At 41.2% G+C, this 27,882-nt stretch overlaps 1 protein-coding gene across 1 annotated transcript in view; it reads right to left on the bottom strand.

The window, feature by feature from the left end:
• POLR3B (RNA polymerase III subunit B) overlaps nucleotides 1–27,882 on the bottom strand; it is a 109,763-nt gene that overhangs the window by 17,545 nt on the left and 64,336 nt on the right. The window contains exons 20-23 of the mRNA XM_070454011.1: nucleotides 21,234–21,443; nucleotides 18,464–18,622; nucleotides 17,728–17,845; nucleotides 16,028–16,170 (exon numbers count right to left, since the gene is read on the bottom strand). Of these exons, the coding sequence (XP_070310112.1) occupies nucleotides 16,028–16,170; nucleotides 17,728–17,845; nucleotides 18,464–18,622; nucleotides 21,234–21,443 (630 nt within the window). The remainder of the gene's footprint in view (nucleotides 1–16,027; nucleotides 16,171–17,727; nucleotides 17,846–18,463; nucleotides 18,623–21,233; nucleotides 21,444–27,882) is intronic.

A 27,882-nucleotide genomic window follows, 5' to 3' on the forward strand; every position in this document is an offset into this window, starting at 1 on the left:
TGGTTGTTTGGTCTTTGGAATGGGAATAATTAGCTATCTCATGAGGAAATTGTATTACAAAAACAGATGAGCTAATGTCTGAGAGGTACTTTCAGGTCCTCAGAGAAAGGCGGCAGCTAAACACAAGGAATTATTATTATATAAGAAACCTAATTACTCTCAGCAGGAAGCAAACTAGCAAGGCAAAGGAGACCAACTTAATGAATGGATGGAAGGGGCAGATGCAGTGGCACTAACTGTGGCTTAAGAGGCTGAAGGCAGCTCCCTCCACTGGGCTGTGCAGATCATTTCACGCAATCAGGACGGTGTCTCGTAATAGCTTAGGACTTCACAGGACCTGGGCTTCGGATTTCCAGGGCAGAGTAGCTTACTGCTGATGAATATGGTGCTAAATGGGGCCGAAGAAGCAGCAGGAATGCTTTCAAGTTCGAACTGTTCGTGTTCAATAAGAAGTGTTTCTACTTTGAACAAACTCATCTCGATAAGCCTTTACATATTCAGAAATGTAAATCTCTAAGTCGAAATGGGAAGGCTAACACAGGTGGTTGGTTACTTCTTTCTTCCTCTCCCCCTTTCCAGTTATTGAATTAACCTTCTTTTATTCTCCACACCACCACCTTAAATAATCCCGAGGGGGAGGGGAGGAGAAAAAAAAAACTGTTGAATCATATTAGCTTTGTTCTGTTGTTGAATCGCTTCCAGATCTATCACATCACTTGCCATATCCCGGTTGACATAATTTTAATTCGGCTCTTCCTTACATGTTAACAGATAAATAATGCATAAGAAAACTTGATTAGCTTTCTTATTAAAACATCACTCTCAATGAGAGGAGGCGCTAGAAGACAATACAGTTTTTACACGGCTTTCCCATGAGCAGTTGAATGGTTTGATGTGATAAATTTGCATAGTCTGAAGCACACAAAGGGCTGATTAATTGAAACCCTTACAATGCTTCTGGAAGCAGCTATTGTAAAACAATAACCATAGGAACTTTACAAAATACACATGGCTGAATGTGTCGAGAGCTTAATAAAATGTGTTGAGGCTACACTATTTGGAAACAGAATTGGAGATTTTTATTCTGGGCCATAAAACACTAAAAACCCTAATTTCAAAGCTTTACTTGGATATTTACTGAAAGGTCAGAGGGTTACTGGCTAGCTACCGAAGACCAAAATTTGTTCTTCAAAAAGCAAACTAAATAAAATCTTCCTGAGGTGTCTATGTGGACAAAAATCACCTTGATTTCAAAGGTTAAAGAGTCGCCAGGATTTCTTTTTGGAAGGAAACTCTGAAGGACTGTCTGGTGTCGTATACCTTATCTTGGGGCTCACGCTGTTAACTCCATCAGCCCCCTTCTCCCCTCCCACTGGAGTCTTTCATTCAAAAGGATCAAGCAAAGTAGGGAGCCAAAGACATCCAGACTTTGAAGCTTCAGACTAGCAGAGAGGATTTTAGACGGTTTCAAGTGTTACATGAGTACAAGGTATTATTATTATTACTCTAAGTCAAAGCCTTTTCATTCTCTCAATTTTAGGAAACATAAGATAGAAAACTGAAATAACAAGTGAAGATCTGGAAAAAGCAAAGCTTTTGCCCAGCCTTGCTTAACAAACTTCTTCTCTTGGCTTTTTTGCCAATGCAAATTTAACATTTTCTTACTTTCCACTGCCTCTTCATTCTTACTGTATACGGTTCTTTAATGTGTTGGGAAATCAGGGGAGACTTTCTTTTCTTCTAATAGACATTCAGTTAAAATCTAATAAATTAGTTTAGCAGGTTGCTGAATAATTTTTATTAATGCCAAATGGAGGCAAGTGACCTTATCATGGAACTTCTGTTGAACAAGGGAGGGTCAAAGATGAATCTTCCAAACAATGCTATCCATAAATCTGTAATCCTTATGAACCAAAGATAGATAAGCTGAATCAGCCTGTGGAAAAAAACTGCATTTTGATAAGACTGTATTTCTATTTTAAAACAAAGGCTGACTTCACTGCACTTAAACTGGCCGTTTGAGGATTTAGGGGGCGACGCTGACGAGGGTATGCCATTATCTCAGATTTGCAGTTATTAAAGGCTTCTGTTTGCCAGGACAAACACTCTTGCTCCAATACAGGTTTTCCTCTCCTTTGGAATACTGTTTGGTGTTGCTGCCGATTCTGTGATCTCCAGGACCTTTGTTGGAGGTGCTAATCCTTTTTCACATGAGAGACTGAGAAATGTTCTCTGAGAGAAGTGATATATTGCTTTTTTCCCCCCTACATCAAAGGAGTCCACTGTTCCCTCCCTCACTGTGAATGGCAGCAAAAGTCAGAGGAAATCTGGAAATATAATAATTTGGTTTCCTGAGGACTGAAATGAAATTTAACTTGGGAATTCCTTAGGCTGACAGGTAATTTTTGTTAAAGGATTAAACAATAAAACAAGCAAACAAAAACCAAACTGAGCAGGAAATCTGCTCACCCTTCTAATAAATGCACTGACCATCACAGAAAGCAAGGCTCAAGATGCAAGCGTTTGCCCTTGACGAATCTTGTTCATATAGAACTTATGCCAAAGTTCAAGAGGCTTATACACATTATTTTGACTTTAATAAAAACTCTAGTTCCACACACGACTCTGACCAGCACTCGATGTGAATGGCCTTCCTATCTCTGTGTGCTGTGCTTAGTCGCTCAGCCATATCTGACTCTTTGTGACCTTGTGGACTGAAGCCCATCAGGCTCCTCCGTCCATGGGATTCTCCAGGCAAGAATACTGGAGTGCGTTGCCATGCCCTCCTCCAGGGCATCTTCCCGGCCCAGGGGTCGAACCCAGGTCTTCCGCATTGCAGGCAGATTCTTTACCATCTGAGCCACCAGGAAGCCCCTTCTTGTCTTTAACTCTTATCTATAAATTGATCAAGGAAGAATGTGAAGAGAAAACACGAAGAACATTCCAGACCCATGTCTGCTCTACTTTCCCCTGTGGAGCATCATTATGCATCTACTGTGCAGGTCATAGCTTCACTATGAAGTTCCCGGATGTTGAGAACACTTGGGAAAGGAGATCAAGACTTTGGGGTTCTAATATTTTCCCACCACCACCAGAATTTAAAATTAAAGTAAGCTTTCCTTCCTTCATAAACAAACATACAACAAATTCATAACTTTGCTGTACAGGTTATTACTAATTCATCTCACCTTCCCCAATAATTAGCATGTTACTAAAAGGATGAACTGTTCTAGAGATCTCTGACCAAGGGCCAGTTCCTTTGAGGGGGAGCTCATTCACTATACATTTACTGATGAGACACACAATGAACCTCACAAAGACCCAGAGTATGATGCACTTCATTAAAAGTCTTTGAATTTCTCATTGGAAAACTCTATTGGAATTCCCTTATCTAAAACGTGTGTTGTGTAGTTTAGGGGAGAACAGATACATGGGTGTGTATGGCCGAGTCCCTTTGCTGTCCTCCTGACACTATCACAGCATTGTTAATCAGCTATACTCCAAGATAAAGTAAAAAGTTGAAAGAATAAACAAAAAGAGTGCTGTGAGTGAATCCTGGCTGCTTCACGTTAATTCCCTCTTCCTTACGGAAGCCTTTCTCTCTCCTCCACACTTGGCTCTCTCTGCTCGGTCCTCCTCTGTTGTCCAGGCCACAGGAAACGATGCTGCTGACCGGGTCTGCCACATTTTAAACAGCTACTGATCAAACACTTTCACTTCTCCAGTGGGTCTTCTCTGTCCAATCAATTGCATTCAAGCTTTGCTTATCACAGAGCACTGATGTTGAACCCAGCTGGTCAGAACTGTCCCAGTTCACCCACTTACTGTGGCCTCTTTGACCTTCTTCTTGATCTAACACAGATCTTGTAACTACTGCTGTTTAGCTGTGTTTCATTTAGCTACTAATTATCCTACCACCTTTGAAGGGATCAGGCTGGAGCAGGATAGACACTCATGTTCTGTGAAACTAAATTTTCAAGTCTCCTTTAACTGTTAGAGAGGATATTTTCAGAGGCATTAGGTACAGAAATGCAATACACAGTGTGTGTATACAAAAAAGACTTCCTAATAACAACTTGTCAAGGTAAACTTTTACCAAAAGACAAAAATCAGTCCATCTGCAGGGCCACATTTCTTTTTAAATACCAAGACTAACAAATTTAATGCTCTAACTGGAGGGGGTGAGAGAGGTGGGCATAAAGATGACCTACGTCAAAACAAACTTTACATTTTCTCATAGAGAACACACGTGTGTCAGCTTGTAGGAGATACTACCAAAAAAAAAAAAAAGACTTCCAAAAAAATTCTACATTTCAAGACTAAAAGCTAAGTTCAATAGTGCTCTTACACTGGTGTGCATCTAGACCAATGCAGAAGGAAATCACTGGAGGACACACCACATGAGACACATGATAAATGCCCTGAAAGCTCACAGCACTATGAAATTTTGGTTGGCTCATCTCATGACAGCCACAACAGCATAACGGACGCTGTGGACTATTCCCCGTTTCATCCACAGTCCATTCTCTCGTGTCTCGCCAGCTCCCCTCTGGGCCCACGCTGGGGGCCGCGTGGCTTGCAAGGCTCCACGCAGATGCCACCAGCTGCACCCACTGCACGTGAATGCTCAAGTCAGCTCCCTCCAGCCCTGTCCAGGCCACTACCCTCAAGGAGCCTCCTTTGCTGGCTCTAACCACCACATCGAGCCAGACAAACCAGGACAGTGGGCACAGTGGGGGGACAAAGATAGTGGACAGAGCAAATCAAAAATCTTCTTTGTCTTCTGCATACACTAACTCTTGACAGATTTGGAAATTTTAACCCAACACTGTCTTCTGGCCAGGCTACTGGGCCAATGAGTTTTACAATGAGTTGATTTTAGAAAGACAAGAATACCTGGTAACACAGGTCTGTGTCAGAAGTATATCTTAATATGGGGGATTGTCAGGCATTTCAGGAATGAGGTATGTGAGGATAGTATTTCCTTTGGACTGGTGGCAGAGGACCGTTATGTAAAGCTGCTTATCCAGGAAGAAAGGGAATTTTGCATCTCCTCAAGGAAATACTAGAATTAATATTTAAATAGGTAATATTAAATATAATATTAAGAAGAATTAGAATTCTGTCTTAGGAAAAGGCTGTGTCTTTTTCAAGGGAAAATTCCAGGGGATATAGCAACCTTGGCTTCCCAGGTGTGCTGCTGGTGGTGGTTTAGTCGCTCAGCTGTGTCAGACTCTGCAACCCACAGACTGTAGCCGATCAGGCTCTTCTCTCCGTGGGATTTCCCAGGCAAGAATACTGGAGTGGGTTGCCATTTCCTTCTCCAGGGGATCTTCCTGTCCCGGGGATCGAACTCATACCTCCTGCATTGCAGGCAGATTCTCTACCACTGTGCCACCTGGGAAGCTGAGGCTTCCCTCGTAGCTCAGTAGCTAGAAACCTGAGCACACACACACGGCAACCTTGGGGACAGAGTGGTAATGGGATATCAAGAGAGGACACCTTACTTGGCACAGAGTGGGCAATGTGCTTGGAATCAGAAATCTGGATCTGAACTGACTCTGCCAGCACTAAGCTGTAGGAGGCAAGTCACTCACAACTCTGACCCTCAGTTTCCTGATCTGTGTAGTAGGAACAAAAATACCAACTAGAATTGTAAAGGTTAAGGGATGGAATACAGATGAAAATGCTCATAAACTATTAATCACAAAAGGTAAGACACTAAAAGTTTGCATGCGGGTGACTCCCAAATTTTATCTCTAGTACAAACCTCCCTCTGGAACACCAGACTCTATCCAAGTGCTTACTCAACCTTTTCACTTGGGAGTCTAATGGGCATCTCAGACCTGAGAACCAGACTCAACTCCTGCCCTGGCCTAACTCCAAAAAACCGTTCCTTCCCAGTCCTTCCCTTCTTGATAGACTGCCTTGCCAGCTGCTCAGGCCACAGACCTCACCCTCAGTTCCTGTCTTTTCCTTCTCCAGCATCTCAGCCATCAGCAAGTCCTGCTGGCTCTAATTCCAGAGCACACCCAGAGTGCATCACTTCCCTCCTGGTCTCCACCACTCCTGCCTTGTCCCAGTCACCGTCCCCTCCTGCCTGGACCACTGCCACCGCCTCTGGCCTTCTTGCCCTGCTCTCCTCCAGTCTACTCTCCACGGGGAACCCAGGGTGATTTCTTAGAACAGTGATTCAATATTGTCACTCCTCTGCTTACAGTCGCTACCCAACAGGCCAGCTGGTTCCCTTTATATTTAGAATGAAGTCCAAATCCCTTTCTTTTGGCCACATGACCCTGTAATGCTGTGCCCCATCCTTTTTCTCTCACTATCTCAAATCGTGTTCCTGCTCAGGCACATGTCTGGCCAGACTGGCCTTGTGGGTGTTCTCTGATTGTTCCAAGCTCACTCATGCCTCAGGGCTGGTGAACTTAACTCTCCCAGACCCTTGCTTCCCTGGCTTCCTTTCATCCTCCAGGTCTCAGTTCAAGTGTTGCTTTCTCCAAGAGACCGACCTTAACCATCAGGGCAGCCCCTCTTCCTGAAAACCAGTCACTTTTGCATCAGTCTTCCTATGTCACACTGATCACTACCTTAAATTATTCTGTTTGTAGCTTTGTTTACTTTTTTTCTGTTTTCTTCCCCAAGAAAACATAAATTCCAGGAAAGCAGAGACTCTGTCATTATTTACCACTGTTATTTCTAATACTGAGGACAGGGCCTGGTACATAGTGAGAGCTTGAGAAATGGATCGATTAATAATATAAGCACTTGAGATGATCCTGCATCATATCAAGTTCAGTGAGACACACAGTTGCTTTGTGATCGGTACCATCCTTTACCAGGCTTAAAACCAGTCACTATGGCCTCCTGCTTCTTCTTGGCTCTATTCCTGTAGGTCAACAGGTTTTCACTCTTTACTGCTGCTCCCCATTTTTTCTTTCACAGGAAAAACAAAAGCTTCATCACAGCCCTCCAAGTCCAAACCCCACCTAGCCTGTCTACCCTTCCTGCCCAGCCTGTGACAGCAGACCTTCCAGCGGTCACCTCTGCTGACCGTGGCCACGGACCAGGCTCTGCCTGCTTTACACACATCATTCTGTTTCATCCCATTAACAACTCCTAGGAAACCATCTCCATTTCAAAGCGATAAAACTGGTCACTTGGCGCTCAGGACCTTTATCTCTTTGCTATACTTTTTCTCAACCTGAAGGCTTTCTTTAAATGCTGAACAGAGGTAACCTTGAAGAAAAAGGGAAAGTGTGCATTCAGTAAGCCCACAGCACAGGGCAGGGGTACTGGGTGTAGATTCCAGGAAAGTGGACTCAGGTTCCATAGACGAGAACCATAGCCTCAGAAAGCTGCAAGGGGCTCCCTTCACAGGTCACAGGCAAAGAGGAACAGCACTTGTGAAAAATAATCTGAAAGAAATTCTTATACTAGGGAAGATGGATTTGGACCAGACTTCTTAAAAGTGTTTTCAAATGCTGAGTTTTATCCCTATCTACAACAAACTCACAACTTCTCTATCACGAATGGTCTTCACCATTTAGCTTAGTATGAACTGTATGCAATCCATTGTGTTCATCTTTTTGCCAACTACTCAGGGACACTAAGGGCTGAGTTTCCTTGCTGCCTCCCAAAGAGCCAACATGATTTTGAGCCCACGGCAGAGATTTAAATATGACCAAATAGATTTCTCTGGGCTGTCAAGGCAGATTTTTATTGAAGCTCAGGGTGCATCTCCAGGTGAGTGTGTGGATTTAGCTATTTTGGTTGAAAAGCTCTAGAGGGCTTCTGTGGTCAGTTAGGGCTGGGGAGCTATGAGTCCAGGGTGATGAAAACCCTGGTACCAGTCTGGATAAAAATCGAACATTTCACTTCTGATATTTACTGGGACAAATAAGTTACATTAATTTGGGGAGGGAAGATTTTGGCTTGTTAGATCTGTATGTTTGTGATACTTTATTTAATAAACTATTCCACAGACACATTGAACGGATACTGTATAGTATATAAAGTGCTGTGCCGGGTGCTGGGTGGGGGTAGTTAAATAAATCAGTAGGGCACGTTTTTCATCCTCAATAAATCTAAAATATACTTAAGTTAGCCCACAAAGTGTTCTGATGTTTAACAATATATATAAGTGGTTTAACAAAACCATGACTATTTTTGAATCTTTATGATTTTACTATAAATGAAAAAAACTTGAAAAAATAGGTTTCTGCCATTGTCATGTCTCTGGTTTCACAAGGGTGACATTCACAGAAAGGATAAAAATGGCAGACTTTAGTTATAATAAAGATCCAGGAAAAAGATAAGCTATTCTCAGATAAGAGTTGCCAAACTGTGATTAATACCTTTCTGATAATCATTAGCATTTATGTCATAATTCTGATTATATGAACTTTAAATCTTTTTTAAGTTAGTTTTCAATCTTAGAAATGCTTACAACAGCCAATAAAAACAAGGCACCTTGGAGGCAAGGCTCTGATTAGCAGATAAAAGGTGTTCTAAAAACTCTTCTCACCTTTTACTAAAATAACTTTAATTTCGGTTCTATACGCTGTAGTGAAAGAAACTCACGCACTTAGCATTCTTGTGTTGAACATTCACAGATAATAAATAGATATGTGGATTTCCAGGAAACAGGGCAAAAGAAACATATCTATCTCTGCTCCTCTGAACCTCACTGAGGAGAGATGACAAAATTAAGGTACAAGCCGATAAAGAGAAAGAATGGGCAAGACAGAACTATACAATTTTGAAAGCTGATGAACAGAGGAAAGAACAGTAAGTGGCTTAAGAGAAAGAGAAAATTACACCTGGAAAAGGTTTTTATTCCAATCCCAAAGAAAGGCAATGCCAAAGAATGCTCAAACTACCACACAATTGCACTCATCTCACACGCGAGCAAAGTAACGCTCAAACTTCTCCGAGCCAGGCTTCAACAGTACATGAACTGTGAACTGCCAGATGTTTAAGCTGGATTTAGAAAAGGCAGAGTAACCAGAGATCAAATTGCCAACATCTGTTGGATCATAGAAGAAGCAAGAGGGTTCCAAAAAAGCATTTACTTCTGCTTTATTGACTATGCCAAAGCCTTTGACTGTGTGGATCACAACAAACTGTGGAAAATTCTGAAAGAGATGGGAGTACCAGACCACCTTACCTGCCTCCTGAGAAATCTATATGCAGGTCCAGAAGCAAGAGTTAGAAATGGACATGGAACAAGGGACTGGTTCCAAATTGGGAAAGGAGGACATCAAGGCTGTATATTGTCACCCTTCTTATTTAACTTCTGTGCAAAGTACATCATGCAAAATGCTGGGCTGGATGAAGCACAAGCTGGAATCAAGACTGCAGGGAAAAATATCAATAACCTCAGATATCCAGATGACACCACCCTTATGGCAGAAAGCGAAGAGGAACTGAAAAGCCTCTTGATGAAAGTGGAAGAGGAGAGTGAAAAAGCAGGCTTAAAACTCAACATTACAAAAACTAAGATCACGGCATCTAGTCCCATCATTTCATGGCAAATAGATGGGGAAACAATGAGAGACTATTTTGGGGGGCTCCAATATCACTGCCGATGGTGATTGCAGCCATGAAATTAAAAGACTTAATTAAGAGAGAAATTAAAACTTACTCCTAGGAAGAAAAGTTATGACCAACCTAGACAGCATATTAAAAAGCAGAGACATTACTTTGCTGACAAAGGTCATCTAGTCAAAGCTATGGTTTCTTCCAGTAGTCATGTATAGATATAAGAGTTGGACTATAAAGGAAGCTGAGCACTGAAGAATTGATGCTTTTAAACTGTGGTGTGAGAAGACTCTTGAGAGTCCCTTGGACTGCAAGGAGATCCAACCAGTCCATCCTAAAGGAAATCAGTCCTGAATATTCATTGGAAGGACTGTTGCTGAAGCTGAAACTCCAATACTTTGGCCACCTGATGTGAAGAACTGACTCATTGGGAAAGACCCTGATGCTGGGAAAGACTGAAGGTGGGAGGAGAAGGGGATGACAAAGGACCAGATGGTTGGATAGCATCACTGACTTGATGGACATGAGTTCGAGCAAATTCTGCGAGTTGGTGATGGACAGGCCTGGCATGCTGTAGTCCATGGCGCTGCAAAGAGTTGGACACAACTGAGCGACTGACCTGAACTGAACCTGCACGGAGCACAAGGAAGGGGGCTGGCTCAGAGCTCTCCCTGCGCACGAGCAGGCTCAGGAAACAGACAGCAAGTGCTGTGGAAACAGGGCAGGGGCGGGGCGGAGGGCAGCAGTGCTGACTCACAGGTCCCCTGCCCATCAGCAATCCCAGCGGGCTCTGTATTTAAAATGTGTCTCACTCTTTGCAACCCCATGGACTGTACCTGCCAGGCTCCTCTGTCCATGGAGTTCTCCAGGCAAGAATACCGGAGTGGGTTGCCATTTCCTCCTCCAGGGGATCTTCCTGACCCAGGGATCGAACCCGGGTCTCCCACATCACAGGCAGATTCTTTACTGTCCGAGCCACCAGCAAAGCCCACCACGTCCCCCACTCACCAACGACTCTCAGCTGGGCTGTTAGAACTGCCTCTGAACTGGAATCAGGGCTCCCTCACCTGCCCCACACAGTCTGTTTTCACGGGGGCCAAAGTAAGTCCCATCGCATTTCTCGTTTGCTCAGACCCCTCCAGTGGCATCTCTCTCCCTCAGAGTAAAGCTGAAGTTCAGAGTGAACAGTGAGGCCTCACCTCTGACTGCCTCTGCTCCAGCCGCACTGGCTCCTGGCTGGCCTCCAGCTCCCCAGGCTGAGCGCAGCCTCAGACCTCCCTTTTTCCTCCATCACTTGAGCTCCAGAGAGGGTTTGCCCCCTTCCTTCTCTCGGGACTTTACTCGGTCATCTTCCCAGTAAGGTGCCGCTCCTCAACCACTCTACTCACAATGTCACGAATAATCACTCCCCTGACCTGCTTCCTGCTTTGCTCCCTTATCTCTTAGTTTTTTTCATCTCAGCACTTAGCATTATCTCTCTTGCCCACAGGAATGTAAGCCCCACATGGGCTGGGATCTTGTTCACTGCGTATCAGCAGGACCTAGAATAGCACTGGACACTCAGGAGATACATAACTAAGTATTTGCAGAAACATATGTCTGTATAAGAAATCATCAGAACCTGAGTTTTTATTCTCTACACTATACAGACAAGAAACTACCTTCTACCCCCCAAAACTCACCCAAGAAGCTGAACCAGAGTGACCCATGACCCAGCGTGGGCTGATGACATGGCAGAGGGTGGGGTGAGGATATAGAAGAAAAAAGTGCAAGTCTGTGCAGTGAGTCGGGCTCACAGCCTGCTGCCCCCGCCTGGCTTCCAGAAGGGCAGCTGACAGGTAAGCCTTAAGCACTGCACCTCCCCTCATTTCCAACTGCAACCTGAAACTGAACCGAATGACACTCGCAAGAAGTACGATTCACTGCTTGATCACCCTACGATGACTTCCACCCGTCAACAGGTTCTATCCCTGGGACACGGACCTGCCAACCATTTTTTACGGTTAAAGGAGGCACTGCATGTTAAAGTGAAGCTTCCAACAACAACAGCCAGATTCTAAAACACAAAGGAAAGAAAGCTTTCAAGAAATAGAGATTACATTAGAAACAGAAAAAAAACAACAAAAAAGAAAACAAAACCAAAAAAGTAAAGCTAAAAACTAAAAGAAAAATTTAAATATATAAATACATACCCATTGTTATAAAATGGAAAAGTACAAATTAAATTTAAAATTATAATTGGAAATGAAAAATATAAATAGGTTAAAAAGGATCTTGGAAATAAAACTGATCCAATCTCCAAGAAAGAAAAATAAGAGAAAAGAATGAAGAGCGGCGGGGAAGAAAAGATAACAAAGCTAGAGCATCAGTCTGGAAGAAATCTAACTAACAGGAAAACCAGAAAGGGCGTGGGGAAAATGATGAAAAGGAAATTACCAACAACAAATATATGAAAATGTCCAAGAATTGAAGGAACTCCAACTTCCAGAATAAGAGGGTGTCTGATGTTCAAGGACAAGGAATAAAAAAGAGTCTATGGAATTTCAGAATTCAAGAAAAGAAAACAGTAAAAGCTTCCAGGGTTGGGGAAAGGGGGAAGGACGGAAGGAGGAAGAGAGAAAGAGTACACAGACAGAGATCTGAAGAATGATGCTGCAACTCATACAAGTAAGATGGAATCTGGACAATAATGTAGTGATGGGATCAAAATCCTTAGGGAGAGCAATTTTTATATCTAGAATTCTTTACTCAACCAAAGTATATTTCAAGTATGAGGACAGAATATGTTCAGACATACACGAGCTCAAGTACACGACTACTTTACACGCGCACTTTCTCAGCAATTTAACAGATGGATTATCCCACTACAGGGGTGGGGGTGGGGGAGAGAGAGAAGTGAGAGGGAAGAGCCAAGAAGCAAGGGCTCAAAGGAGGCTGTCATAAACGGTTACCATTCAGCAGGCTGAGAGTGCAGCGGATGGCTGGGTCCCCCTAAAATTCATTTCTGATCTTGAATTTCTGGCCTCTAGAACCGAGAGACAATACTGCTCTTGTTTAGGTCACCTGAGTCTGTGGCATTTTATTTTAGCCGTCCAAGCAAACTAATCCAGAGTGCTTCCCAGCCTTCCTAAGAAACACGTCTTGGGCACGCAAGATGAGCTGCAATGGCCTTGGCTTGCCAGGCTCTGCCCTGCACTCCTGAGGGTTCCACGGATTAACCTCTCAGTGCACCTATTACAATTCTTAACACTTCCCTGGGAAGGTCAGGCTCAGAGAAGAACCGCCATGGCTTGGAGGAGTGGGGACACTATAAAAGGAACCATCTGGGGAAAAAATGGTTCTAACAGACTATGTGGAAAACTGTGTTGAGAGGCTGTTGATGGTACAGAAGAACGGTAATGAAAATAAAGAAAATTAAGCAAAATTCTTAAATGAGATATTGATCAACTTCTGAAAAAATAAAGTTATATAACCAAGGAAATGTACTCAACAATCACTTGGTTTGGGAGCGAATAATATTTATGGCGCCAGATAATGCAATCTAAATAATTAAGTAACTTAAAATTATGATAAATCTACGCAGGCAATGGAAGTTGGGAATAGAAAACAGAGGTAGCCAAGTATAGGTCCTCCTACCTATCACAAGGCGAGATCAGCAGGCAACGTCTGCTGGTGAATCCGTCTGCAAACGGATGAATGAACACAGAGCTGCTTAAGAATGTTATTTAGAAATACTAAGATGAAAATGAGGTGAAACTGCTTCAGGAAGCAGAAGAAGAAGAAAGGAAAGGAAAGGAAAATTATGTTTTTTAGTACAAGGCACCCTTTTTTGGTACTATTTGACCTTTTTAAGCTGTATGCATTTATTATTTAATAAAAATTATACTTAAATGAAAATTATGTTAATGATTCCTATACTCTGCTAAAGCTTACATTATCTATTTTCTATTTGTTTGCTGTTCCCGCCCCCAATCTTTTCAATAAATCTAATGAAGTTGTAAGAGAAGAGACTATCAAGGGAATCGAGGCTAATCAGAAGGTTTTACCCTTGGATTAAAAGCCATCTGGAAAAAGAAAACTAGCAAGATAAACTCCTCACTACAAGTGAAAGGTCATCTAGACCCAGGAGGACTTCTTTCAGTTTCGTATAGAGATATTCTAGTCAAAGCTCCCTAAGACTGAAGAGATCTCAAAAATCTGCTACGTTTCAGATCACTGCAAGTTGGAAACCACTTCTGTCAATGAACGCTATCTGTATTTTATTAATAGTTAGAAAAAATGCGAGAGCACAGACTTGATGACATTTTACCTCGAGGTCTGTATTCACAGGAACTTACTAATCAAGCATGGTTTTCATTTTCAAAAGTACTGCTTTGTTTCTGCCATAACAAACACACACTCATATATAATGTACACATTAAAATCTGGGCAAAAATCAATCCATCAAGAGTGGGGAATCTGTTCCTTTTCATATTCCCCCTACCTTCAATTCATTCATATATTCAACCGTTACCAATTACTTACTAAGTATCTACTCTAAGAAAAGCTCTTATGAGAATCTAAGGACACGGTCCCTGTCCTCAAACTTAGTGGAATGTGAACACAGTGGATAATTACTGAAATGTACATACTAGCCTTCAACTCTTCACACAATAACTCTGATGGAACAGAGCACAGGGATTTGGGCTTCAAGTGTGCAAACTGATTCAGACAGAGATGTCCTCTTACGGTGTGCACACTTGTAAAACTTCCAGGGCCAACATTTTATAAGAGGAGTATCAAGCTTTGCTCTTGTCCAGGAAATAGGTCAAGTAAAACAGACACTGTGGTGACCCCAGAAAGACTTAGGAGTATATCTCAGAAAGTGTCAAGACCAACAGAGAAGGAGAAACAATCTCAATATAGAGAATCTGACTTTCACTGGTAAGCAGAAGAAAATAACAGAACCTCAAGATAGGTTTTAAACTCAAAAGTTAAGACTTAGCATCTTAGGGAACTGTATGAAGTAGAGCTATCAAATTCACAGTTACAGATGGAACCAACTTTGTCTCATAAAATATTGATAGGCTGAAATAATCTTGTGTCTGTTAACTGAACTAAAAAAATGCTTCCGATGAAATAGTACCTTAGTCTGAAACATTTCTACTGATAGAATGACAACTAAGGCTAGATTCATTTGACCAAACACACTATAATATTTGATATACTTGCCTGGTAAAGCAATAGTCAGAATCATCAAGAATTTAATGCATAATTATCCTCAAACCAGTCAATTAAAAACAAGAAGATGGGATGGGGTAGGAGATGGGAGGGGGGTTCAGGAGGGAAAAAACAAACAAAAACAGGAAGATACCACACCAGCAATTTATAAGCACAAGTGAGCTTCCAAGTTGAAGACTGAATGAATAATAGCCAGTATTAATGATCACAGCTTTCACTTGAGCACTTACTATGTGTCAGGCACAATCCTAACAGCTTAACAGTCAGGAGAGCAAACAGGTCAGTTACAGAGCATGGACTCTGGAGCTAGGCTGCCAGGGCTTAAAAACCAGCTGGGGACATGGGCAACCTGTAACTTCTCTGTGCCTTGACTTCCTCACCCACAAAGTGCAGACCGTAGGGACTGTGGCAGAAACAAATGAGCAACGAGCCAGGCACACCGAGTGCTACCCAAGCGTTAGCTGCTGTTGGTCTGAGTACTAGTGCGCGGCAGACAGGGCTAAAACTCAAACCCAGGACAAACTTAAACTCTAGGTGTATACTGATTAAACGAGACTCTGCTGATAACTTAATCAGCAGTGACACAGAACCATATGTTCCTTGAAGATAAAAACAAAACCAAACCCACAATGAATGAAAACCCAGCACTGACCATCAACGGAAACAGGCTCACCAATGGGATCTGAAGGAGAAGGAATGTCTAGGAGAAGGGTCGCTATGAGGAAGACAAAGCACTGCACTGGAGGCAGGGAAGACCACGGGTCTAACACCAGCTCAGCAACGAGCTGGGTGCTGTGACCGGCTGCTTACCGAGCAGGCTCTGAACTTCCTCTTGTGTCAAACAAAGGGGCAGATGATTGAGGTACCTTTTGGTGCTGACATCCTGATACTATGACCCAACAGAACATACAGCATTTTAAACACACACCTTTCGTAAAAAATAGGTATTACTATTTATTTCTGAACGGCCACTTGTACTTTAGTAGGTACGTCATCTAGAACATATTTATAATTTTGGGCTGAGCAGTTGCAGAATGAAATACATAGTATACAGAAACAACACTATGGTATACTGTTAGATGCCATTAAAATATAAACAAGTTAATCTGAAAAATAAAACAAGAATACTTTTGATAACATGGTAATACTTTTTCTAACACACTGAACTTTTCTAACAGGGAGAATTATAAAGTAGTTCTTATATAATGTGGTTAATAAATACTACAGTTTTATTAAAAAGCTGAGAAATGATACAACTTACCTTTTTGCCCATGACGACTGCTGAATTTGTCTCCAATCTCTGGACGCCTTGTCTGTCTCAGCAGCATTTTGATCAGAAAAGCATCTTCGGCATTTGAAGATATCATCACTTTTTCAATATATGAGTCTGTTGCCCCTTTGTAGCTAATATTAAGAGAAAGTCACTACAGCAGAGTTTTCAAGCCGCCCTTGGTGAACCTATTCTTCCAGGCATATTTCATGTAATACCTATCACAGAATATTCTGACATTCCCATTTCAGGTTCTGAAAAATGACTTTCCTCTTTCAAGAATAAATTAAAATGTGACAACTTCCCTTGGACAGTCCTAGTTTAAAGTGGTTAAACATTTATTATGAGGCAGGCACAATACAATTTAATCATTACCAACACAGTGTTCACATACTGTTACTCCTTCATAGGAAATAAGCACTGAGGAAAACTTCGGAAGGTTAAGGACTTGCCCAGGACACATGACTCACACAAAGCAGACCTGGGATTTAAGCTGAAGCCTGTTACTCAACTCCAAATTTTTAAAGATTACTTTGATCTACTCAGCTTTTCCATGGGGAACTTTTTCACACACTTCACATCATCTGTCTTTCATTCAAAAAACATTATTCAGAGTCTACTGTGTCAGATCCTTACAGGCTCTGGACATGCAAAGATTAAGAAGACATAGTTCCTGCCCCAAAGAAACTCACAAGCAATGAAGGAAGAGAGAAAGGGAGATACAAGGAAGTCTTCTGGTAGGGGAGAGGGGTAATGGGAAAGGCCCGAAGAGGTGACAGTCAGTCCTGCCAGGGGCTGGAGGTGACAGTACTGGCAGGGAGCAGCAAGCTATCAAGGACTGCTTCCTGGAGGAGGAGACCCTAGAATGGAGACCTGACCAGAGAGAAGGAAATTCCAGGAAGAGGGAGCAGCGTGAGTAAATGCACAGAAGCCACATGGAATGTTTGGAGAATAAGAGACAATTTACTGGAAATATGGGGGCTGGTTGAGCCAAAGCCATGGCTAGAGACATGTGCCAAGAGTCATGGATGGCCATGTATTTATTATATTACCATTTCGTTTGGCCTTTATCCCGCAGGTGACATTGTCACCGGGAGTTTTACTCAATCTACTCAAATTTTATTCTATTTATTCAAGAGAGTAGCAGATGAGTAACTGAGAGGGAAAAATAAATCACTATGGCAGTAACAGAGAGAGCCTGAGAAGTGTAGGGAGGCACACGACTGGAGGCAGATGAGCAGTTCCCAGGAATGACGGGTCCAGCAGGAGAGGCGGGCCAAACTCAGACAGCCACGCTGCCACTGGGAGTTCCCAGGAACGGTGGGTCCAGCAGGAGAGGCGGGCCAAACTCAGACAGCCACGCTGCCACTGGGAGGTGAGAGAACCTCTGCGCAGACAGAGCTGACAGCAAAGGAGTCAGGTGTGTGCTGTAGGTGCCAGGCTGGATGGCAGCACTACTCACCGAGAAAGGGACCCAGAGGAAGCATGTCTGAGGCTGGGGTAGGTGAGGGGAGGATGGCGGTTTGGGTCTGGGTTTAGGGACCCCGTTGTCCGAGAGCAGGTATGGAGCTGACACTGGGCAGACGTCTCTCTGGCAGTCACTGGCCAAAGGAGCTAATTTCTAATTTCCCCCAGCCCTTCTTTTTAAAAATCTTTCAATGTAATATTTCCAAGGCACGATCAGAACATACGTGATGGGCACGTCTTTGTACTGCGGCTGCTGGGGCACATTACTTCCTTCCAGGGGAATCTGAGTCACTGTGGGCATGGACTTGTTTACAAGCACTTGTTTGTTTTCTACTTTCTCACCTGAGAGACAGAGAAAAGCATTAGATGAGTCACTATCATCTGTGTGGAGGGCAAAGGTTTTTGGGGCATAAAACCCTGTGATTAGACCTGGTACATGAAATTCAGACATGGAGATAACAAAAAGTGTCCACATGGTCGGAATCAGAGTTCAACAGGGCTTGTTTGAAATTCTGCAAGCCCATCTGAAAACACCACATAAGATCACAGCATGTATAAAATTAAGAAGCTGCTTTAGGGGACCACATGAATGAGAGAAAATCCATCCATCTTTAAAATATCTCCTAGGGTGTTAGAATAGGTTTGGGCCACGTGACAGTTATTTCAGCTAGTAATGAGTCCCCGCCAACTTAACTTGGACAATGAGAAAATATAAGTATTTCCTTGATTTTCCTGCTGTCCTCACCTTTGCTTTGCACCTTTTTGCAGGAAGCACAGAGACCAGCTACTACACTGCCGTCACTGCACTTGTTTTCCCTGCCACAGCACCCGGGTTGATATGGTTTTATAGGCTGTTATTTTTTTTCTGCCCTGTATACCAAACATTCAGACATACTGTTGAATACTTTCCATAATTTAAAAGCATATACATTAAAAAAAAAAAGATTTTAAGGCTTTTACCTGGAGAACAAATACCATCTGCATCTAAAATCTCATGTCGCCAGATGGGTTTCCTTGTAGCAGCATCCAACATGGGCCCCATCACTTTATCAAAAGTCTGATTGGTATATCGTTTCAAGGTGCATTTAGCATTTTTATATACAAGGCAACGCCCAAAACCTAAAATGAAACCAAAGTGGGTTCAGAACCACCAGCAACATGAAACTGTGAAGTCACAGGTTTGTGTTATTCAACAAGCCACCCCACTCTGCTTCCCTTCTGCTCTGAAGTGTTTGTCACTCAATGGTGTCCAACTGGGTGATCCCAAGGACTGTAGCCCACCAGGCTCCTCTGTCCATGGAACTCACCAGGCAAGAATACTGGAGTGGGCTGCCATTCCCTTCTCCAGGGGATCTTCCTGACCCAGGGATCAAACCCAGGTATCCTGTGTTGCAGGCAGACTCTTTACCATCTGAGCCACCTGGGGAGCCCACAGAAACACACCCCAAATTTGCTCTACATTTAGATCATGAGAGTAGCCAAACCAAGTAACAATCTGATGACTTGAAGAACTGGCTCGAGATCTCTACCATATAAACACTGGAATCTCTGCAATCATTTTCCAGCACAGAATATACCTTGTCAGGTTGGAGGAAGGTGAGAAAAACCTAAGAGTATCACTGTGATTGATTCTTTAAGAGTGCAGAGCCATAGCATGTGAAAACTGGAAAGGGCCTTAGAGATCCCCTGGCTTAATCCCTCTATCTCACGGGTGCCACGAGTGAGGGGCAGAAAAATCAAGTGGCCAAGGTTACTCAGCAACATGGTGGCCTGAACTGAGACAGTTCACTGATGAGCCCTCATTCTGCTCACACATCATTTTGTTGCAAAACTTTTGCTACTCTTCTCTGGAAAGTTTTCTTTTTGCTGATTTTAGCATTTAGAAGAAGTCTCAAACAAGCAAACAAAAACATTAATTTTTCTCCAGAGGAAAGAGAGAATACAAAGAAGCAATCAAATGATATTAATGGGAGAGACAGTTCACCTTTGCCTTGAAGATTAGAGATTACTTCGATAGCATTTTTATATTACACTTATCTAGTGGAGGAGGAAAAAGTGCTGGGACCAATTAACAACTTAAACATTAAGAAAAGTAAGCAAAATGAATAGAAAAAGCCTTCAGATGGAGCAAACTCAACCACTGAAACCCACAGAAGGATTTGTCAGTTGCTCAAAAGAGCTGCCAGTCCTTCCACACTAAGTAACATTTCCTAAGATGCTAAGGCTGAATTTCTTTCTTCTTCCCCCTTTGGCCAAGCTGTTATTTTAAAAGGGATTCTCCCTCTGATCTCCCCAGGATATACTGAGCCATGTCAGAGTTCACTTAAATAGGAAAATGTCTCCAGATTAAATGCCAGCTATTACTGAAGAAATAAATGCACGGCTGTAAAATCCTTTGCTTATGATTCTCCACCCAAAGCAGAACTCTTTCAAGAAATCTAAGAATTTGAGTTTAGGAAATTAATCAGGGATGAGTGGATTTCCAAATAAAATCTCAGTGCTCTAATGTCATTTTTTAAATATGAAGGTGACCATGGGATGAAACAACACATTTCCACATCTGGACAGTAGATGAAGACATCTGTGTGTCTTTGATAACAGTCTTCGTTGTTATGGCTCCTGGTAAATTGTGTATGGCCATAATAAACTCGCCTCAGAGAGAAAGCTGCTTTGAAAACCTTACATGATCTTGAAATTTCGTACAATGGTCAATAAGTGCAACATACTGGAGTGCAGTGTGAACCTGAACTGGATGGAATCAGAAGAGTTTTCTTCTAAGTGTAAATGGACATTTTATTTACAGGTGGGAGCTTAAAAGCAAGAGGACAGTAAACTCAGATCATTAAATTGTGTCACGGAGTTTCTGACAGATATCACAAAGTCTTCAGATTTCCACATAAACGTTACCAGTTAATCAGAAAGGAAAACATCTAGCTTTAAAGCATGGCTGTTGTCATTTGGAGGAAGAAAAGAGGCATAAATTAAGTGCAGCCAACATTAACGCCAAAGACACATGTCTAGGAGTACTATTATGGCTGCCTAGCAACTGCAAAGAGTGAAGGGGAAGGCAGGGCGGGTCTGCCAGGGAGAAAGGAGAGAAGTGGATGATGAAGACAGAAGTCACACCACAGGTCAGGTGATGGCTAACAAGCCCCCAGGTGGGGACCTGCAAAAGCAAGCCGTCAAAAAACTGGGAAAGAGAAAGGTAAAATGATGAATCAGGGTCTGTGCATGTATACTTTTATCATTTTGCTAACAAAAAGGTATAGCATTATGAAGTTGAGATATACAATTAAAAAAAATAGTCTTTTACATACAACTATTACTACTGCACTTTCAACAGGTTTGTAATTAAATATACAACTTGATGTTTTTAAAAAAAACAAAAACAAAAAAAACGGTATTTCATTTATTGTAATTCCTGCTAGGAAATAATCAAATTCTTGCATTTTAATTTTTGTTTTCTGTTGAACTGTCTCAAGTCACCAATAAATTAAATAACAAAGAAAAAAAAAGGTTCCTTAGCAACAGTTATTAATACCTCTATATAATATTCATTTAAAAAATGTCAACACTATACATAACCACTTCCTGGTTGTATATTATAAAAACCAAATCACTTGAAACTGACATTAACATTCTGACGTCAAGTGACTTTCACATTGATCACGCTTGTATCTGAATCTGCACAAAGGTACTTTTGGTGCTCGTGGTTTGAAAATTCACTTACCTCTATCCAAGGAAGCCTTGTTTAAAACAAGAGCATCTTCGATATCATAGCCACTATAACTCATCACGGCAACTGTCGCATTCTGCCCAGCTGGCAGTTTCTCAAATTCTATCAACTCAATAGTCTTTGTTTTAACCATGGGTTTTTGTGGATATGCTAGGAGATACATGAGAGTATCAATTCTATTCCTCTGGTTGTATCCAATGGTACCTTCATTGGTATTGGAGAAAACAAAATGCAACATTCTATTAGATCAAATAATTAAGCAACAATGAATATAGAGAGAAACATTCACTTTAATAATTAAAATGAAGAAAATCTTCAAATATTTAAAGACCAATACCTCATAGTGATTAATGACTTTCAAAAACAATTTTTCTCAGTTATGTCAAAAATCCTACAAAGAAGAAAATCACACTCAAAGTAAACTAATCTGAATAATTTCAACTTTTGGATTTATAAAATTGATCCCATTTGGAGAGCTTTTGTCTCTGCTGGTTAATCATACATGTCAGTCAACAATTCTGCATTTGGTTCTACTATGTTCCAGGCATATTTACAGCTGCAATTAGAAAATACCCCACAGTGCTGACAGGCTGGACAATAGGACAAATAAAGAAACCAACAACTCCAAATGTTCAACATGAAAAAAAAAGGAGGAAAAAAATAACTATTCACTTATTAAGCAGTTAATAAACACCTACTTGGGGCCCAGCGCTGGAGATAAAATGGGAAAAGGCAGGGTCCTCTCCCCCAGGGAATCCAGGGCCCTGTCCAATCAGGCATGGGCTTTTCTCTCCTTAGCAATCAGCCTTTCCACCTGATTGGACCTTGGAAGAGTATCACTGTCAGCTGAAAGTGAAGCTAGAATGTTACCTACCCTTCTCCTTTTTCCCCATTGGGTGCATTAAAGTTCAAAGATCGATTCAACAAAAAGGTTTTCAGAATCCGGGGCTTGTGAACACACAATTGCTCCTACTCAAGAGACCTTAATACCGGGAAACCCACGTTTGCCCTACTGTTGAGCTAGAGTGCAGGTTTCTGGATCTCTTTAACTTCTCCCAAGTATCTCTTCTTTTCCCTGGAGTGGCACATCTGCAATACCCACACACGTCCAAGGTGCTGACATGTCATTTAATGGAGTTAAGCTTTAATTTGAGCAGATATAAAATTCAATTATTTCTTTCCTTTTCCTTTTTCTCTTACTCATGTCATTAAATCAATGGTGCTTTCAATTTAGAGATGAAAACAACCTCTTCAGGCAGCAAAAATGATATAGTACTCCTTGATGGTTGGGCTTTAATGAAATCTGTAGGACACTAAAGAAACAAGTGCCTAGTACATTGCTAGGCTTATTACCAATGCTCAATAAATGTCAAGTAAATGAAATGGAAGAATTTCAATATACTTTTTATGAGGTACATATTTGTGCTTAAATCTCTAGAAAATTTATCAAGATTCAGCTGAAAACCAATAGCTAAACTGAACTGCATGAACTTTTTCTCAAGTTCACACTAAAAATTGCCAATTACTGTTATTTTAGTGCCAACTAATAGACTGGGCAGGATACCTGATAATAGATCACTTATGGCCTTAGAAATAAAATTGCTGCTGCTTGGACTACAGTAAGTTCATGACAGTAAGTTCATCCTGTTACATGAAATCAATTCAAATTTATTTTGAGATTTCAGCTTCAACTGTATACTTTACCCGCTGGAGACAAGGGTTCAGGCAAAGTCCCACCAGGCTGCCAAACGTGCCCTCTGAGACCTGAGCCGAGTGTTACCATGCAGCAGAGAAGCAGAGCCAGCTGCACTTCTGAACAATGGTGACAGAGATGGCATCCTGCTATAAAATTGTGCTACTCCGCCCAGAGCATAATTCGTGGGCATCGCAACCAACTATGGAATGGAGGAACACGAAACGGTTTAGCAAAAGTTTGGGGCTTATGATCTCATCAGAAAATGTTCCTTAAAGACTTTTGAAAGAACTTGTAGGCCGATACATGTATACACGTCTCTAGCAGCACTGGTGATGGGTGCGTAGGTTAAAATATGATTTATAAACTATGACTTCTATGTTATAAAATTCTCAAATGCCACCCATAATTTTTATACAAATTATGAATGAATGACTAGCTATTTTTAACAATAAGTAAGCTTTATGGAGAAAATGTCATGTAGAAATTATAACATTAGCCCAGGGTGAAGCATATGCTCAAACTAGGACAGCTCTATTAGTATTTTCAGCTTCCTTAAGAAGGGCACTGCATGTATATAATAATTAATAGAATAGCTATAAGCTGAATTCTCCTTCTACTGGCCCATTTTGCTGTAAAAACAGTCTCTAATGAATTTATTTGCTCACTACTCAGGACATAATCTTTCTTACAAAGTCTCATTTTCTTGATCAAAACTTTCTTAAGGAGTCACAAATTGGCATAACGTGGTATGTATATGTAGGCTAAAACAGTGAAGACGTTTTTTAAGACAAAAGGAAAAAAAGTAAGCATGAACATGACTTAGAAAAGGTATATTGAGAAAAATAAAGTTGTATATATTTAACTAATTTTTCCATCTTCCTTCACACAAGCTCTTTTTAATTGTATATATTATGGAATTACAACAAATTTCACCCATTTAAAGTGTACAAGTTGATGAGTTCTGACATATACATGAATCTGTGAAACTACTACCACAATTAAGATCCAGAACATTTCCAGTACTTCCAGATGATCCTGTCCCTGGCCTCAGGCAACCAAGGATCTGTTTATCAGTACAGTTTCAGTTTGCATTTTCTAGAATTTCATATATAAATGGAATCATATAGTAAGTGTACTCTTGAGTTGCTTCTTTCATTTAGCATGATTCTAAGGTGCATCCACATGTCTGTCTGTAACAGAATTCATTCTTTTTTATTACCAAGTACTATTCCATCATAAGAATATACATTTTGTCTATCCATTCACCTGCTGATGGATATTTGAGAGGTTTCCAGTTTTGGGCTACTGTGAATAAAGTTGCTATGAACATTGATGCACACGTCTTTGTTACTCATTTCTCTTGGATAAATACACAGGAGTGGTGTTTCTGTGTTGTTTGCTGAGAGTACAGCTAACTTTATAGAATAATTTTAGCATTTTCCAAAGTGATTTTACTGTTTTACATTTTCACCAGCAGTGTGTGAGCATTTTGGCTGCTCCACAAATGTCAAATCTTTTTCATCTGAGTTGTTCTAATGAGTGTGCAGTCACATCTTACAGAAATTTACATTTACCTGATGACTAATAACATTGAACATATTTTCATGAGTGTATTGCTTATTCCTATTATTCTTTGTGAAATTTCTGAGTTTTCCCCTGGCCCCCATCTTCTAACTGAGTTGTCTTATTATCCAAGAGTTCTTTGTATGTATTCTGGACACAAATCCTCTATCAGATATACTGAAAATACTTCCTTCCATTTTGTGGCTTAAAGCTGTCTTTCATATATACATATATTTTTTGGTCACACTTAGCAGCAGCATGCAGGATCTTCATTCTCAACCAGGGATTGAACCCATGCTCCCTGCAGTGGAAGCGGTAAGTCTTAACCATGGGACCACCAGGGAAGTCCCTGTCTTTCATAGTCGTAACAGCATCCTTCAAAGAGAAGAAGTATAACTTAAGAAAGTCCAGTTTGCTAAAATTTTCATTTCTTATAGTTTGTTCTTTATGTGTTCTAAGAACTCTTACATCATTTGAGGTCACAAAGATTTTTGCTTAAGTTTCCTTCTATAAGTTTTATAGTTTCAGCTCTTACATTTAGGGGTGTGATTCATTTTGTATTAACTTTTTATATGGTATGTGGTAGGAGCTGACATTCATTTTTTTCTATATAGATACTCGGACATTTTATTTTATTGAAAAGATTTTCCTTTCCTCTCAATTGCCCTAGTATAGTCATCGAAAATCAACTACTCATAAAAGTGTGGCTCTGTTTCTGGATTCTGTTCCACCGATCTACTTGCCTACCCTTATGTCAATATCACGCTGTCTTCCTTATTACGGCTTTATGGTAAGTCTAAGTATTGGGTTGTAAAGTCCTCCAACATAGTTCTTCATTTCAAAGATTGTTTTAAAAATCTGCATGTGATTTCTTAACAATTTTAATGTGCTCAGAGATTCATTTGTTGTTGAGACATTTATTAAGTACCTATTAAACTGGCACCTGGCTAGGCCCCAGAGATACAGTGATAAATAGCAGACATAGTCCCTGTCCTCAAGGGAGTTTATAATTCACAGTCTACCTTCATCATGATCCATGGTGAACCAGAAAAGTGAGGAAAGTTAGCTTCAGTTCAGAAAAATTTTAGTAAGTTTTACAAAGATCACTGTATAGAAGACATAAAGTAATCTCTTAACAGTTACTCAACCAAACTGGAATTCAGTTTCCTTGTCAGAAACAAAGAGGTATGTATTATATCTCAGGACTATTATTATTAATATGTTAAATGAAGAAATGTACATAAATCAGTTGGATACTCAATGAGTGGCAACATTCATTATGACTAATATTAACAATATTAGCAGTAAAAATACATACTCATCATCCTGCAAGACTACCCACTCTACCTCCAACTCTAACCCTACATATGGAACTGTACCTCATTATAAACATTCTAGTCTCAGGAACTGTCACACAGGCTTACACCTACAGTAGCTACAATGAGTATGTCTTTTTTAACCAACAGAATTCTAAAAGAGAATTACCATGGATAATTTGGTCAAGACATGTTTTCACTTTGTATCCCCAAATGGATTAAAAAAAAATTCAAACAGAAAACGAGAGGAGATGTAGAATGAAACCACATTTTATGAGTTTTCATGTGTACATTATGTGTTTCTAATATTTTGAAATCCTCTAGCCTATTTCTAGTACACCCCATCCTACTGTAAAGTGGGGGATACAAGAGAAGGAACTACCCACTTAGGAACAGACTCAGTCAAAAACAAAAAACAAAACAGAAGCTGCGTTAATACCCAACTTTTAAAAAGTCCAAGCAGTTTGGAACTGAAGGAGGAAGGGGCGGTGAGAAGCAGCGGGGGCTGGAGGAGGGATGTGATGCATATTCATTAATTGAGCTGACAGTGACCAAAAGGTCCTTTTAAACGGGAGAAAGGGTTCCACTAGAGGCGTGCCAACTAATAAAATGGGCAGGATATGAAAGCGTGACTCATGCGAACTTGGCGTCGGGTGCCGGGGGCAGCAGACAACGCGGCCCCCTCAGCCAGCCTTCACTTGCAGCCCTGGGTGACCTGAAGACCCTGCCACCTCCACACGCCGACCTGACTTGGCGCTCTGCACCACGTCACAACAGAGCCACAGGCATGGCAGGGGTCTCCCAGGAACTCAGTTACACGCTGTGCGGAGCCCTGAACTCCACGAATAATTTAAAGAGCCTTAGATTTAAGAAACACCCTCTGCTGGTGTTCTAGGCTGCGTTCGAGTCAGCCCTGTCCGATATACAAGGTAAGGCTCTCCAGCCTCTGTCGTCTGTGCTGTCTTGGTCTCCTTCGTAGCGACAGAAAATGACTTTTATTTTCTCACTGGTGAATGGGAGGGGTTGGTGGTAATTGGCATACAGTCAACTTTCAGGTTGGTTAGAGTATTTAGCAAATTAATTCTGGGATTCTGTCTTTCACTTTCCACATGGACTATGAAGAGAAACTAAAATATTTTCTTATAAAATCCACACAGACACTGGGAGGATATATAAGGAATCACAAAAAGTGGCTGTATAATTTTTCATCCAAAAAAAAGAAAAAGAAAATCCACACAGAATCTCTGAGCTATATATAGTCTTATGCAATGGCTGATACCTAAAATGGGATAGTGTGATTTTACTTACTAGCAGTCAAGACAGCATGGAATTAAAATGACTCCGAGAAGTCCAACTCAAGGAGCCGGGTTTGCTTCAGACCTGGATCTCTGCTCTGGTCTCCGTCTGCTGCCTTCTCTCCTTTAGCAAGTTTTCCTACAGACCTCGCTCAATACTTGCGCAGCATTTCAGTGCCCACAGAACAAAGTGGCCTTCTCATGTGCCAACTTTAAATATTACTTTTATCTCATGGCTTTTCTTTCCAGTCAGGTGTTTTATAATAACAAACAGTAACAAAAGCTTTTTTTTTTTTTTATTATTGCTTAAGATATTCAGCGGCTTTTGTCTCCCTAGCGTCAGCAGTCACGTCAGAGGATTGTATCCAAGGAGCTAAATGTGCAGGACCCAGGGTCAGAGCAGCTGAATACACCAACCTCAGAAAACACAGACAATGAATTGCAAATGACACTCAAAACAAAACGAGAAAAAAAACCTTCACACAGAAAACTACAAAAGAACTCTACAGACACTGAATTGGCTTTCTGTACACACTGATCCTGCTTAACTGTGTGTGGTAACTGGCCAAACGTTTTAGGTACGCAGGGCTACAAAATAAAGGCTTTTTTTTTTTTTTCTTTTTTGGTAGGAAGAGAAGTTACAAAAATAAAAATATTATTTCATCCGTTCGAGTCACTTATTTACAAAAACAAAAAGATTTGCCAAGTGGTGAGAGATACAGCCCTTTCTGTTTCAATCTTCAAACACACTAAAGAGTGGCATTCGCGATGAA

The sequence above is a fragment of the Odocoileus virginianus genome, chromosome 23 (assembly GCF_023699985.2).
Source record: "Odocoileus virginianus isolate 20LAN1187 ecotype Illinois chromosome 23, Ovbor_1.2, whole genome shotgun sequence".
NCBI classification, from domain to species: Eukaryota; Metazoa; Chordata; class Mammalia; order Artiodactyla; family Cervidae; genus Odocoileus; species Odocoileus virginianus.